This window comes from Staurois parvus, unplaced genomic scaffold (genome assembly GCF_062004578.1).
Source record: "Staurois parvus isolate SC_StPar_1 unplaced genomic scaffold, SC_StPar_1.0 ptg000819l, whole genome shotgun sequence".
Classification (NCBI taxonomy): Eukaryota; Metazoa; Chordata; class Amphibia; order Anura; family Ranidae; genus Staurois; species Staurois parvus.
In genome coordinates this window covers 1,089,878-1,105,357 of record NW_028318615.1, presented here as the reverse complement: position 1 = coordinate 1,105,357, position 15,480 = coordinate 1,089,878, and the positions used below count along the sequence as shown (strand labels likewise).

The following is a 15,480-nucleotide window of genomic DNA, read 5'->3' as shown; positions in this document are numbered from 1 at the left end:
GCCATGTGCCACTTTCAGGTCTCCTCACACTGCTGGTGTGTTGAATTTTTTGACATAGGGTGCTGGCAGATTATGGGCCTCCTATAGCTGCTGCCAGGCCCCTAATCTGCCATAGGCCCCTATATACCGCTTCCTCATGCTGCTGCCAGGTCCAGAGTCTCTCATGGGTCCCTGTACGGCCTCCCATTGCTGCTGTCTCCATCGCCACACTCTGCCATGTGCCACTTTCAGGTCTCCTCACACACTGCTTGTGTGTAGAATTTTTTGACATAGGGTGTTGGCAGATTACGGGCCTCCCATTGCTGCTGCCAGGCCCCTAATCTGCCATGGGCCCCTATATACCGCCTCCTCATGCTGCTGCCAGGTCCAGAGTCTGTCATGGGTCCCTGTACGGCCTCCCATTGCTGCTGTCTCCATCGCCACACTCTGCCATGTGCCACTTTCAGGTCTCCTCACACACTGCTGGTGTGTAGAATTTTTTGACATAGGGTGCTGGCAGATTATGGGCCTCCCATAGCTGCTGCCAGGCCCCTAATCTGCCATAGGCCCCTATACCGCCTCCTCATGCTGCTGCCAGGTCCAGAGTCTGTCATGGGTCCCTGTACGGCCTCCCATTGCTGCTGTCTCCATCGCCACACTCTGCCATGTGCCACTTTCAGGTCTCCTCACACTGCTGGTGTGTAGAATTTTTTGACATAGGGTGCTGGCAGATTACGGGCCTCCCATTGCTGCTGCCAGGCCCCTAATCTGCCATGGGCCCCTATACCGCCTCCTCATGCTGCTGCCAAGTCCAGAGTGTGTCATGGGTCCCTGTACGGCCTCCCATTGCTGCTGTCTCCATAGCCACACTCTGCCATGTGCCACTTTCAGGTCTCCTCACACTGCTGGTGTGTTGAATTTTTTGACATAGGGTGCTGGCAGATTACGGGCCTCCCATTGCTGCTGCCAGGCACGTAATCTGCCATGGGCCCCCGTACCGACTCCTCATGCTGTGACGTTGCAACAAGGTGGAATTCAACCCTACATATGTTAGACCGCCTTTACGAACAGCGAAAGGCCATCACCGATTTCCTGATGTTAAAAGCGGATAAAGGTACTCCCTGTGTAACTTAGATGTCAGCCATTGGCAGCTCATGCGTGACACCTGCGCTTGCTCAGGCCCTTTGAGGAGGCCACGCTATTCGTGAGTCGGCAGGACTATGGGATGAACGACGTCATTCCTCTGTTGCACGTCCTGGAACAAATGCTGTTAACAATGGCTGGTCAGGGTGCGGTAGACGTGGCGCACAGATCTCAACGCCACATGACCCCTGTGGGGGCAGGACAGGAAGAAGAGGAGGAGGTAGAGGAGGACATTGGTGCTCAGGAATTATTGAGTGAAATGGGTGGTTTTTCCACTCAGCGGACAGGAGTGGAGGAGCAGGAGCATCTGGTAGAGGAGGAGGAGGAGACAGAGGACCCAGACGCACCGTGGCAGTATGCTGTGGAGATGGAGGCAGGGAGTCCCTCGCATTCCTTGGCACAAATGGCCCATAGCATGCTCGCTTGCTTGCGTAGCGACAGCCGAATAATAACCATCAGACAGAGGGATGACTTTTGGCTGTCCACCTTGTTGGACCCTCGCTACCGTTCAAAAATGGTGGCCTTTTTCACACCTGCTGAGAGGGAGGCCAAAATAACGTACTATAAAAACCACCTATGTAGTCAGCTGGTCTCTGCCTGTCTGCGCCAACGTCCATCCTCAGACACTGTGGGCCCTGTGCGCTCGCGTTCCGCTGCCATGGCAGCAGGGGAGGGGTGGGGTGGTAGGAGCAGTGGCAGCTCCACCAGCAGCGGCTGCCTCAGTCTGCAGTCGATGATGAGTAGCTTTCTTCACCAGCGCAGTGAGGAAACTACTAACCAGCCGCAGCAGCAGCAGCAGCAGCAGCATCAGGTGGACCTGGAGCAGGACCTCAAACAACAGGCTTAGGCCTACTTGGACAGCACCCTGCCAACCGAGGTAGACAATCCCCTTGACTACTGGGCAACGAAACTTGACCTTTGGCCCCAACTAGCTGAATTTGCCCTTGAAAGGCTGTCATGCCCGGCCAGTAGCGTGGCATCGGAGCGCGTGTTTAGTGCGGCAGGAGGTATTGCAACTCCGCGGAGGACACGACTGTCCACCCAAAGTGTGGAGAGACTGACGTTTGTGAAAATGAATCAGGCGTGGATTAGTCTGGATTTCAAACCACCAGTTCCTGACACAACTGACTAAATCCGCCATGAATCATGCCCCAAACATGTGCCACTTTCAGGTCTCCTCACACTGCTGGTGTGTTCCATTTTTTGTCATAGGGTGCTGGCAGATTACGGGCCTCCCATAGCTGCTGCCAGGCCCCTAATCTGCCATGGGCCCCTATACCGCCTCCTCATGCTGCTGCCAAGTCCAGAGTCTCTCATGGGTCCCTGTACGGCCTCCCATTGCTGCTGTCTCCATCGCCACACTCTGCCATGTGCCACTTTCAGGTATCCTCACACTGCTGGTGTATTCCATTTTTTGTCATAGGGTGCTGGCAGATTACGGGCCTCCCATAGCTGCTGCCAGGCCCCTAATCTGCCATGGGCCCCTATACCGCCTCCTCATGCTGCTGCCAGGTCCAGAGTCTGTCATGGGTCCCTGTACGGCCTCCCATTGCTGCTGTCTCCATCGCCACACTCTGCCATGTGCCACTTTCAGGTCTCCTCACACTGCTGGTGGGTTCCATTTTTTGTCATAGGGTGCTGGCAGATTACGGGCCTCCCATAGCTGCTGCCAGGCCCCTAATCTGCCATGGGCCCCTGTTGTCGCTTGTTGGCATATTCCGCTCGTTCAGATGCTCCTTCTCCTGCTACTCCTCTTCACGGATTCCGTCAGCAGTCTTTCTTGGAATCCGTTTCCAAGAGACAACAGTTTGCGAGCACGCACCAGACGGTGCAGAAACTGAACGTCCTCCTGTCCAAGTTGCTGCTGCCAGGCTCGTAATCTGTCATGCGCCCTTGTACCGCCTCCTCATGCTGCTGCCAGGTCCAGAGTGTGTCATGGGCCCCCGTACCGACTCCAAATGCTGCTGCCAGGCCCGTAATCTGTCATGGGCCCCTGTACCGCCTCCCCATGCTGCTGCCAGGTCCAGATTGTGTCATGGGTCCCTGTACGGCCTCCCATTGCTGCTGCCAGGCCTGTAATCTGCCATGGGCCCCCGTACCGACTCCTCATGCTGCTGCCAGGCCCGTAATCTGCCATGGGCCCCTGTACCGCCTCCTCATGCTGCTGCCAGGTCCAGAGTGTGTCATGGGTCCCTGTACGGCCTCCCATTGCTGCTGTCTCTATCGCCACACTCTGCCATGTGCCACTTTCAGGTCTCCTCACACTGCTGGTGGTTTCCATTTTTGTCATAGGGTGCTGTATGGCCTCCCATTGCTGCTGCCTCCACCGCCACACTGTGGCTCCACACTCTGGTTTTGGCCCCGTGACTGGCCAAATGAGTGAAGTGTGCGGTGATTCTAAGATCGACGGCACTCATCTGCATGTCATACTGCCTGACAGTATTATTTCTCTTCCCCAGCAGACTCCAAGGGCATTTAAATTAAAGGTACAGTGTTCAGCACTAATATTAAGTCTCTCTGAAGCCTAGAAACACCCTTTTTTAAGTTAAATTCACAGCGAATATATTCGACTCGAATCGAAATTTTTCTACGAATTCGCCGAATCAGTCGAATCGAATTTTTGAATACTTCGCTCATCTCTAGTTATAACCAATATAATTTATTAACACTAACAATACAAACATAAACGCAGTGCAATACTAAACATAATACAGTGCAAACAAACCAAACCAACCACCCACAGATAACAGTACATACAACGCAAGCGTCGTCAGGCAGGCCGGGTCAATATCAATCGGGCAGGTAGGTACAGGGGGAGCAAGCGGAGAATGGTCGGGGTCACAAGCCAGGGTCAGCAGGTAGCGGGCAGCATGGTACAGAGGGTCAGGCAGAGGGATGGTCAGGAACGAGCCGGGGTCAGAGCAGGAGAAGTCAGCAGAGGTACAGATCAGGCAGGGTCAGCGACAAGACAGGAACAGGAATAGGAATAGGAACAGAAACAGGAAGCAGGAACAGGATACAGGGCCCAGGAAAAACACACACCAAGGCAGAGTCTGCAGGTCTGGCCATCCCTTAAATACACCAGTATAAGCAGTTTCAGGTGTTTGGCTGGCTGCAAGATTGAGTCTCTGATTGCTGGGAGCACCCGCTGGCCAGCCCTGGTACTGCAGTCCATAAGGCAGGTGAGTCCCACCATTGCTGGCCAGTCCATTCCTGACAGCCTCCCTTTCAGACTCCATCATTGGCTGACTGGTACTGTCATGTACCTGATGGGGGACTGAAATGATGAGGTCGGCCTTACTTGTGTCACTAGCCCTGACCCCACTGGAAGAGGAACAGAGGGTGTCTAGGGACCAGGGGGACAAGAGCGCCAGCAGGTGTTGTTTGCAGCTCTTGCAGTTGGAGACTTTGGAGGACTGATAAACCTCCGATTGAGGCACAGTAGTGATATGCAGAGCTGGTATGGTAGATTGCCAGGTGTGCACCAGAGCAAGGCAGGAAACAGGCATGGGAGACAGGAGCAGTGTCATAGGAATAGCCGGGGTCATTAATGGGCGGACAGCGAGGTACCAAATCATAAGCAAGCCAAAGTCAGGAGCAGAACCGAAGTCAGGAACCAGTATCAAGCAGGGGAGTAATCAGAGTCAGGTCAGGAACAAGCCGGGTCAGCAACAAGGAAATCACACACAGGAACGAGCAGGAAACAGGGAACAGCTGAAGACCAGTCAGCACTCAGCACAGGCAAAGGCACCTTTTAAATAGTCCACCTGGAGCAAATCTTCACCGTGCATGATCGTGCATTGCTGTGCACATGCGCAAGTCTAATCACCAGCCGTCTCACGGGAATTCCCTTACAGAGGGGTCACCGGCGAGAGGAAGGAGGTCCTGATTCCTCTATATAGATCTTTATATCACTAGAGGGGTCACCAGCAGGAGGAAGGAGGTCCCGATTCCTCTATATAGATCCTATCACTAGAGGGGTCACCAGCAACCTCATTTAGAATACTGTGTCCAGTTCTGGAGACCTCACTTACATAAAGGTATTGATAAGATAGAACGAGTCCAGAGACGGGGAATACAAATAGTGATATCAGGAGAGACTTCAGGAACGTAACATGTCCAGTCTGGAGGAGAGAAGGGAAAGGGGAGACATGACTGAAACCTTTACATACAACAAGGGAGTGAATAAGGTTCAGGAGGGCAGGATTTTCAATATGTAACCAAAATGAAGAACACGAGGACATGACCTCCAACTAACTGGAGGAAAGTTCACAACTAATCTCAGAAAGTATTATTTTACTGAAAGAGTAGTAGATGCTTGGAATAAACTTCCAGTAGAGGTAGTGAGCCAGTGACAAATCACAGAGATCATCACAATAGTACACAATGGATGGCTATGAATGAAAGCCATTCATTGTATACAACTGTCATATGATCACTGTGATTGGTCATAGCAATCACATGGTATTGGGCTGGCCTGGTACAATGATCTGTCATCTGGTGGATACAGTGGGTGACACATCAAGATATAGCAGAGCCACTAGACTTGGAGGACTTCATATGATGTCCTCCCAGGATGGGAGAGATCCCGCTCAGCTGTCATTCTGCTATAGGCCTGGGGGGAAGCAATTCATTACAGGGGACACTGTACAGGTTCTATACGTAGTCTGGGGGTCCCTGTGGAAGTCCATGTGTGGACATTCCTACCTATGATAAATGACAGGCTAAACCCACCTGGAGACTTTCTCCACACCTGGAGTGTGCTGAGTTCTTGGAGAACGTCTACACAGTGTTTCCAGATTGGCTTTATCACCCCAACGAGCTCGCTCCAGTTCATGGATGTCATCATTATGTTTGGAGGATCTCACCAGTCAGGAGCCTTTCCTGTCATCCTACATGTTCCCTTCTGAGGATTGTTCTATCCTTCCAAACAAATGTATGAAATCATGGATGAGTCCTCCTTCTATGTGATCTAGAAGATCTTCAATCACAATGTCTTTATGGATGAAGTGGATGGCCCAGTTTATATATTATTTATTGCTTTACAGCTTTATTCCCTCCAGGATTCATTCTTTATTTATAGAACCATTCAAGGAAGTGTTCTTACTGTGAGAGATCTCCACCACCATTCCTCTGTGACCATTACATCCTTGTCATTTATGTCTAACATCTTCATTATGAGTGGATTGATAGATATTCTTATACTTTACGATGTATTTTTGCATTTTTTTTACCCAAAAAGATCTGTTTTGGAGGTCTCTGTTTTATTATGTATTTTGGTTTTATCTTGTGTTCTGTGTCTTTAAGACTTTTCTATCTGTAGTAAAATATATTATTTAAACAGTTGGTTGCATAAGAGTTAGGTTTATTGTTTCTTACTTTTTTTAGTTCTTTTTGATCTTCCCTGGTATCTCTGTAAGGTAGATACAATGCTGGAATGGTTATTAGGGGATGTTTCTCGGGGCTGCAGTTCCTCTGAACTCCACAAGATGGTGATCTCATTTCTCCCCAGACAGGACTTCTCTATGGGATACAGATAGGAAGTGATGTCAGGTACAGACAGGAAGTGATGTCAGGTAGACAGGCCATTCCGAGAGGTGAGTGGGGAGGAAGCAGATCAGAGACATTGGTGGACGTGGCAGCAGAGGAGGTAATAAGATGTTATTTCCTATTTACACCCAGTAACCTCACCGTCACGTCCGTCCTCTTCCTCCTTAGTCACATCCGTCCTCTTCCTCCATAGTCACGTCTGTCCTCTTCCTCCATAGTCACGTCCGTCCTCTTCCTCCATAGTCGTGTCCGTCCTCTTCCTCCATAGTCGTGTCCGTCCTCTTCCTCCATAGTCGTGTCCGTCCTCTTCCTCCATAGTCGTGTCCGTCCTCTTCCTCCATAGTCGTGTCCGTCCTCTTCCTCCATAGTCGTGTCCGTCCTCTTCCTCCATAGTCGTGTCCGTCCTCTTCCTCCATAGTCACGTCCGTCCTCTTCCTCCATAGTCACATCCGTCCTCTTCCTCCATAGTCACATCCGTCCTCTTCCTCCATAGTCACTGTCAAGGCTCCGGGGTGTGACCAGTGGTATGTGACTGACGCAGGGAAACGCAGGCTTCAGATAAGTTATAAACAATATAATTTATTAAAGACTAACAATACAAACATAAACGCAGTGCAATACTAAAACATAACACAGTGCAAACGAACCAAACCACCCACAGATAACAGTACATACAATGCAAGCGTTGTCAGGCAGGCCGGGTCAATAACAATCGGGCAGGTAGGAATAGGGGGTCAGGCAGAGAATGGTCGGGGTCACAAGCCAGGGATGAAACAGGAGAAGTCAGCAGAGGTCCGGAATCAGGCAGGGTCAGCAACGAATCAGTCAGACAGGAACAGGGATGCAGGTAACAAGATACAGGGCCCAGGAAAAACACACACCAAGGCAGAGACTGCAGGTCTGGCCATCCCTTAAATACACCTCCGTAATCAGCTTCAGGTGTTTGGCTGGATGCAAGGTTGAGTCTCTGATTGCCGGGAGCACCCGCTGGCCAGCCCTGGTACTGCAGCCCACAAGGCAGGTGAGTCCCACCATTACTGGCAAGTCCATTCCTGACAGTCACTGTGATGTCTTTTATCTCCAGCAGATGATGATACACACATATATAGTGTGGGAACCCAGATGAACCCCTTCAGGGGCAGAACATTCCCCCACTTCCGGGGCCGGAACATTCTCCTCATTGTGGAGATAAATTCTAGTAATATGGTCCTCTAAACAAACAGCACTGACAATAAATAGACAAGACAAGGACCATCCTGACCATACATGGCCTACAAAGGGCAATGATGACACTACACAGGCAGCCAATGGGCAATCATTACACTATGCAGCCAACACAATGATGGAGTGCCGGGGTCAGGAGTATGGAGCATAGAGCCCCTTACATTGCTGCTCAGGAGGAAGGAAACATTCCTTTGTAACAGAAAATGTATATAAATCTGAGGCACTTTTAGGAATATCTGGGGTTTCAAAAATGAAAGGAGCTTTATAGGGACTAAAACATTTAATATGTGTAACATTGCGCTGTTTATCTCCTCCTCCCCTCCCCCGCCTGTCTCCAGCACCACACCCGGGGACTAGCAGGGAGGGGAGATTCCTTGCAGTGTAATGAGAACTGATTGGCTGCTCCTCAGGAAAGGGGAGTGTCCTGTTTATCCTTTCTCCCTTTCACTCCCAGAGCCATTTTGGCATTTTTTGCACATTTAAAAAATCATTTTATCCTGAAGATGACACAAAACCCCCAAAATATCAATTTTCTGAAAGTAGAGACTTTAGAGAATAAAATAGTGGCAGTTCTAATTTTTATGTCACAAAATATTATCACAAAGTCTATGAAATGCCAAAAGTCAGTAAAAAATACTCTTAAGCTGATTTCAGGGCATAAAAAGCAATAGATGACCCATTTATGTGTAAAAATATAAAAGCCGAGGTTGCAGCGAGTAAATAGATATCCAACATGTCAAACCTTAAGTTGTGTGTGCTGAAATGGTGACAACCTTTAGTCCCCGGTATTATCTATAGGTGACACATTTATAGCCCCTTCTAGGTCATCAGTATAGAGTACGGAGGAGGTCTGCTCCTAGAATTATCCTCTCATTCTGGTGTGACCGGCGATATGTAACGTGTATCACAATCAATGTTATCACGTGTAGGCGCTCCAGCGTGTGCTCTTAGGTTTGGGTGTGCATATATGTGGGGGAGGGGGGGGCCTTAAAATTTTTTAAAGGGAGGAGTTATGTACTTGGTTATAACTTTAATTCTTTGCATTTAAAAAAAACATTTTTACTTAAGGGGACAAAGTCCTCTATGAGATGACTTTTGATGACAGGTTCTCTTTATTGAGACATCCAGGGTCTAAAAGACCCCCAATGTCTTCCCTGTACTCCATTGGATGTAATGTAGAGCACATCACACCGCATTACATTCTTTGCCGGCCTCGATGGTCGGGAAATCTGTCATAACGTCACTTTTTGGTCAGGACAAGAAGGGAGTGAACATGTCCGCTCTCCTCCATCCCCTCTACCCTCCGACACCCGCTGACCCGGGCCCACAGATGGGCAAGCAGAGCCGGGGAAGCATAGCAGGTACAGGAGAGGATCACACACACGGGGTGGCAGAGGCTGGCACCTGAAAGGAGAGCCCTGCGGCTTGCCCTCAGCAGGGATAAAGATTAAACACAATACTTGTCCGGCCCCCAGAACTACATGTCCCGGGCGTCGGGTGATGTAAAGTGACCATCCCTGCATGATGAGCCGACATTGACCTCACAGCACTGCCTCAGAGCAAACTAGTCATAGGAAGGATCAGATTTATCATTCCTTGTCTGCAGATCTAAAACTCATCAAAACCAGTTCAGAGACCAAACAAACCCAACAGAGAAAAGGGGCCCCGGACCTCAAAATTGTAGTAAACAATAAACAGTCCAAACTAAATGTCTTCCCATGGGGGGAGTAGTCCTTCAATGTCCAGCAACCCTCCTATTCCCCCCTCACATCCACATCCTATTATTGTGTGACCAATACCATCCAAATCATTCTTACTTTCATTTCCCAAAGTTATCCGTCTACAAGGAGACCTGTATAGATCACATGATGGCACCAATGAGGATGGAGGAGGACCGGAGTCACATGACTGAGAAGATACTAAACCTCACCCTGGAGATCATCTACCTGCTGACCGGAGAGGTGAGGAGGATTCTGGGAGGTCACATGACATCACTCTTATCTCTATTAATAAAACACAGACCTGACCAGAGAGGTGAGGAGGATTCTGGGAGGTCACATGACATCACTCTTATCTCTATTAATAAAACACAGACTAGACCGGAGAGGTGAGGAGGATTCTGGGAGGTCACATGACATCACTCTTATCTCTATTAATAAAACACAGACCTGACCAGAGAGGTGAGGAGGATTCTGGGAGGTCACATGACATCACTCTTATCTCTATTAATAAAACACAGACTAGACCGGAGAGGTGAGGAGGATTCTGGGAGGTCACATGACGTCACTCTTATCTCTATTAATAAAACACAAACCTGACCGGAGAGGTGAGGAGGATTCTGGGAGGTCACATGACATCACTCTCATCTCTATTAATAAAACACAGACCTGACCGGAGAGGTGAGGAGGATTCTGGGAGGTCACATGACATCACTCTCATCTCTATTAATAAAACACAGACCTGACCGGAGAGGTGAGGAGGATTCTGGGAGGTCACATGACATCACTCTTGTCTATTCTGGTCAATAGACCATTTTATTTTTGCACACATTTAGATGATGTCAGGTGGTTGATATTGTTTTATTTTTCTCCTGATCTGTAGGATTATGTTGTAAAGAAGAAGTCTAGTGGGGAGCCAATCTCAGGAGGATGGAGCAGAACCCAGAGCCTCACCATGGTGCCTCCATCTCATTCTCTGATACCTGAGAGGGAGAAAGAGCAGAAGATTGTGGAACTGACCACCATGATGGTCCATCTGCTGACAGGAGAGGTGAGCGGTGCCGGGAATTCTGGGACATTCTCCAGTAACAGACAAGGGATGTGTCTGGATGGTGACTGTATCATTGTGTGTGTCAGGTTCCTATAAGGTGTCAGGGTGTCACTGTCTATTTCTCCATGGAGGAGTGGGAGTATTTAGAAGGACACAAGGACCTCTACAAGGACGTCATGATGGACAATCAGCAGACTTTGGGTTTTGTGAAGATTGCAAGGAAGGAATTTCCCCGGAATGAGACGATATTGAAGCTCACCCTGGAGATCCTCAGCCTGCTGACTGGAGAGGTGAGTGTAATGAAGGGGTTAAATCTGACTGGGCTGTACACTGGGAGGGATTCAGAGTCACTTGAAGTCTTCTGATGTTCTGTAATCAATAACGACATCCACACAAGTACTATGAATACATAAAGTGTCCGGACTCTATGAGATTTGGTTATAGCACAAGATGGCGGCATTGGTTATAGAAGAGAACAATCTCAGCTTTAGTCCAATCAGAGAGACCCATGATTACCAGCATGCCACACCCACTGACCACTAAATCCATGGGTGACATTTCCTGGTGGGTCAGTGAGCCTTACTAGTAAACCATTAGTGACTCTATTATATGACTTCTAGAAGGAGCTATAAATCTGACCCCATTGTCATCATATCATTGGATGGAGATGTCTGTCCTTTGCTGAGTCGGCACATTGTGGCCAATCCCTGGAGAATAAATCTAGAGCTGACCATAGAAGTGAGGGATTATGGGAGAGTGAGATTTATCTTTGTATCACACAGAACTGTACAGGAGTCATGAAGAAATCTACCGACAATGACACCAGAAGGAGATCTCATCGTATGACCACAAGATCCTCGAGAATCCAGAATCCCATCACCATCCCCCCACCTCCATCCCTGATCCCTACAAGACAGAAGACACAGAAGATTCTAGAAGTCACCAAGAAGATGATGGAGCTGCTGACAGGAGAGGTGAGCGGTGCCGGGAATTCTGGGACATTCTCCAGTAACAGACAAGGGATGTGTCTGGATGGTGACTGTATCATTGTGTGTGTCAGGTTCCTATAAGGTGTCAGGGTGTCACTGTCTATTTCTCCATGGAGGAGTGGGAGTATTTAGAAGGACACAAGGATCTCTACAAGGACGTCATGATGGACAATCAGCCGCCCCTCACATCACCGGGTAAGAGGAGACTTTATTGTAAAGGAGAGAGCAGTACGGAGGATCCACCTAGATCCCCCATCATCTGATAAACACATAGAAACAATGGATTGGGTCTCAGGAGATGGGAGACAGCGGTGTAGGACCTCTGCAGCTTGTCTCATGTGGACATCTAGGCACCACTGCTTGCTGAATACCAATATTATGAGGCCTGACCTTTACACTGTATAATTTATTTTGTACATTCCATACTCCTGACCCCTGCACTATATACTCTGTTATACATTACATACTCCTGACCCCTGCACTATATACTCTATTGTACATTTCATACTCCTGACCCCTGCACTATATACTCTATGTTGTACATTACATACTCCTGACCCCTGCACTATATACTCTCTGTTGTACATTACATACTCCTGACCCCTGCACTATATACTCTATGTTGTACATTACATACTCCTGACCCCTGCACTATATACTCTATGTTGTACATTACATACTCCTGACCCCTGCACTATATACTCTATGTTGTACATTACATACTCCTGACCCCTGCACTATATACTCTGTTGTACATTACATACTCCTGACCCCTGCACTATATACTCTATGTTGTACATTACATTCTTCTGACCCCTGCACTATATACTCTATGTTGTACATTACATACTCCTGACTTCTGCTCTCCCCCTCCCCCCACTGCTATATATACACATAATATGGATTCTCTTTTGTTCCCCCCATTTCCTCCCAGCTGGACATTTTATATCGGATGATGTGATTGGAGCACAGACTTTTACATGGTGATAATAATGTGATAACATCCTCCAACTTTGGACCCTTAAACAGAAAGTGATAATGAGGGAGGAGTCAATACCCCAATGATGGTGGTCTTCAGGATCAGTCCAGTCTTCATCTTGGTTGTTCTCCCCCCATCCTCACTCTCTGACCTCTGGTGGGGCTCAGCCCCGCTGTTCTTCATGACTAAATCATGGACTAAATAAGGAAGTGCAGTACTTCTTGTGCTGGGAAGATGGTGATGAGTGATAGAGGGGGTGGGGACCCTCGTCCTATAATCCCCTCATCACTGTCCCTCCTATAAAAGACAGTTCTGGTTGTTTCCTCACTCTCTGACTAAGGTCCATGAATAAGGAAATGACCTGGTAGGAGATCAGAGGAGCCATTTCCTAGTTCCCTTGAGGGTGGAATTGTAAGCTCCTCAGAGCCCAAGCTGCCTGATGTGTGTGGAGTCCTGGTTTGGGGGAACCAATCAGCTCCTGTCTAGTAATCCTCTTTGTCTTTGTATTTTAGTCCATGGCCGGGAGATGAGGAAAACCTCCGAGGATTGTCTCACTTTGTCTCCAGACTGGAAAGTAGAGGATGAGGACATCACACAGTATAGTCCAGGAGAAAACCCGGCTCCCTCCAATGTCCATCCGGCACCACCCAGTGTAGATGGACCATCGGATTCCTCGTATCCTGAGGAACCTCAGACTGTGCGGGACCGGGCCGGCCTTCCAACAGGGAAGAAGTTCTCCTGTACTGAGTGCGGGAAATGTTTCCGTTATAAATTTGGTCTTAATAGGCATCAGAGATCTCACACGGGGGAGAAGCCATATTCCTGTCCTGAGTGCGGGAAATGTTTTTCACAGAAATACGGTCTTCACACACATCAGAGATCTCACACGGGGGAGAAGCCGTATTCCTGTCCTGAGTGTGGGAAATGTTTTTCAACTAAGTACTATCTTTACGCACATCAGAGATCTCACACGGGGGAGAAACCATATTCCTGTCCTGAGTGCGGGAAATGTTTTTCACAGAAATACGGTCTTCACACACATCAGAGATCTCACACGGGGGAGAAGCCGTATTCCTGTCCTGAGTGCGGGAAATGTTTTTCAACTAAGTACTATCTTTACGCACATCAGAGATCTCACACGGGAGAGAAGCTGTATTCCTGTCCTGAGTGTGGGAAATGTTTCCGTTATAAATTTGGTCTTAATAGGCATCAGAGATCTCACACGGGGGAGAAGCCATATTCCTGTCCTCAGTGCGGGAAATGTTTTTCACAGAAATACGGTCTTCACACACATCAGAGATCTCACACGGGGGAGAAGCCGTATTCCTGTCCTGAGTGTGGGAAATGTTTTTCAACTAAGTACTATCTTTACGCACATCAGAGATCTCACACGGGAGAGAAGCTGTATTCCTGTCCTGAGTGCGGGAAATGTTTTTCAACTAAGTACTATCTTTACACACATCAGAGATCTCACACGGTGGAGAAGCCGTATTCCTGTTCTGAGTGCGGGAAATGTTTTTCATGCAAGTCCCGTCTTTCCATACATCAGAGGTCTCACACAGGGGAAAAGCCGTATTCCTGTCCTGAGTGCGGGGTATGTTTTTCAGCGAAGGCCAATCTTCAGAAACATCAGAGATGTCACATGGGGGAAATGCCATATTCGTGTCCTGAATGCGGGAAATGTTTTTCAGTGAAGTCCAGTCTTCAGAAACATCAGAAATCTCACACAGGGGAGAAGTCATATTCCTGTTCTGAGTGCAGGAAATGTTTTTCAGATAAGTCCAATCTGTACACACATCAGAGATCTCACACAGGGGAGAAGCCATATTTCTGTTCTGATTGTGGGAAATGTTTTTCACAGACATCTGATCTTTACAGACATCAAAGATCTCACATGGGGGAGAAGCCGTATTCCTGTTCTGAGTGCGGGAAATGTTTTTCACAGAAGTCCAGTCTTAACACACATCAAAGATATCACACAGGGGAGAAGCCGTATTCCTGCCCTGAGTGCGGGAAATGTTTTTCACAGAAGTCCAGTTTTTACTCACATCAGAGATCTCACACGGGGGAGAAGCCATATTCCTGTTCGGAGTGTGGGAAATGTTTTGCAGAAAAATCAAAACTTGTCAGACATCAGAAGTCTCATGTGGTTGAAAAGCCATTTTCCTGTCTTGATTGCAGGAAATGTTTTTTGAAGAAGTCCAGTCTTTACACACATCAGAGGTCTCACACGGGAAAGAAGCCACTTTCCTGTCCTGAGTGAGGGAAATGTTCCTGTTAGAAGCCTTCCATAACCTAATATCATTACTAACATATGTATGAATGTGTTGGATCTTAATAAAATAATTGATTTATTATATTTCAATTTTTCTAGATTTGGAAAAGTGAGATAAACAGACTATTGTTAGTCTATGTGAATACATATGTATATGGATATATATCTTGGGTTTGTTCTCTACATTCTAGTAACATGTGGTAGTAATTAGTCATGAATTGGTTAGCTGGCTTCCCTCCCCCATCTCTGTGGGGAGGAGCTAAAGTTTCACTAATAGGAGAATTGTAAGAATCTATTTCATACATGGTAAGCATACACATTTTATACTGTAATATTTCTTGATTAGTATATTTCTATATGATATAACTTTTATATTAAGATTACTTTTGGGAGAATATATATATATCTGTATAGTATATATGTGTAACACATCCCATCCCCCCTGACTGATGGAATGTCAGTGAAGGTTTGATTAGAGGTCCCAAGGATTCATTTTCAGACTCCCTCCTAGGGGAGGGGAGAAGACTGAAGGTTTGTTCTATACATCTGTCACCAGATATTATTGTGGGACT

General features: G+C 47.8%; 2 protein-coding genes across 2 annotated transcripts in view; both read left to right on the top strand.

Annotated features, from left to right (window-relative positions):
- The first annotated feature begins 9,739 nt into the window (after positions 1-9,739).
- On the top strand, positions 9,740-12,043 carry LOC149443986 (uncharacterized). Its single transcript, XM_089655091.1, has 5 exons — positions 9,740-9,857; positions 10,498-10,665; positions 10,752-10,955; positions 11,448-11,639; positions 12,005-12,043. Exons 1-5 carry the CDS (start codon positions 9,762-9,764, stop codon positions 12,041-12,043), a joined length of 699 nt encoding a protein of 232 aa, XP_089511217.1. The 5' UTR covers positions 9,740-9,761.
- A 740-nt stretch (positions 12,044-12,783) lies between these two features.
- LOC149443983 (uncharacterized) overlaps positions 12,784-15,480 on the top strand; it is a 73,214-nt gene continuing 70,517 nt past the window's right edge. The window contains exon 1 of the mRNA XM_089655112.1: positions 12,784-14,772. Coding sequence (XP_089511238.1) covers positions 13,073-14,772 — 1,700 coding nt within the window. The 5' untranslated portion in view covers positions 12,784-13,072. The remainder of the gene's footprint in view (positions 14,773-15,480) is intronic.

What these genes read in the sequence shown, in the direction of transcription:
- LOC149443986 (XM_089655091.1), top strand. Translation starts at nt 9,762, where the DNA reads ATGATGGCACCAATGAGGATGGAGGAGGACCGGAGTCACATGACTGAG. An exon ending in TCAGCCTGCTGACTGGAGAG is followed by an intron (nt 10,956 to 11,447) that starts GTGAGTGTAATG and finishes TGTATCACACAG; the next exon opens with AACTGTACAGGAGTCATGAA. An exon ending in TGGAGCTGCTGACAGGAGAG is followed by an intron (nt 11,640 to 12,004) that starts GTGAGCGGTGCC and finishes GTGGACATCTAG; the next exon opens with GCACCACTGCTTGCTGAATA.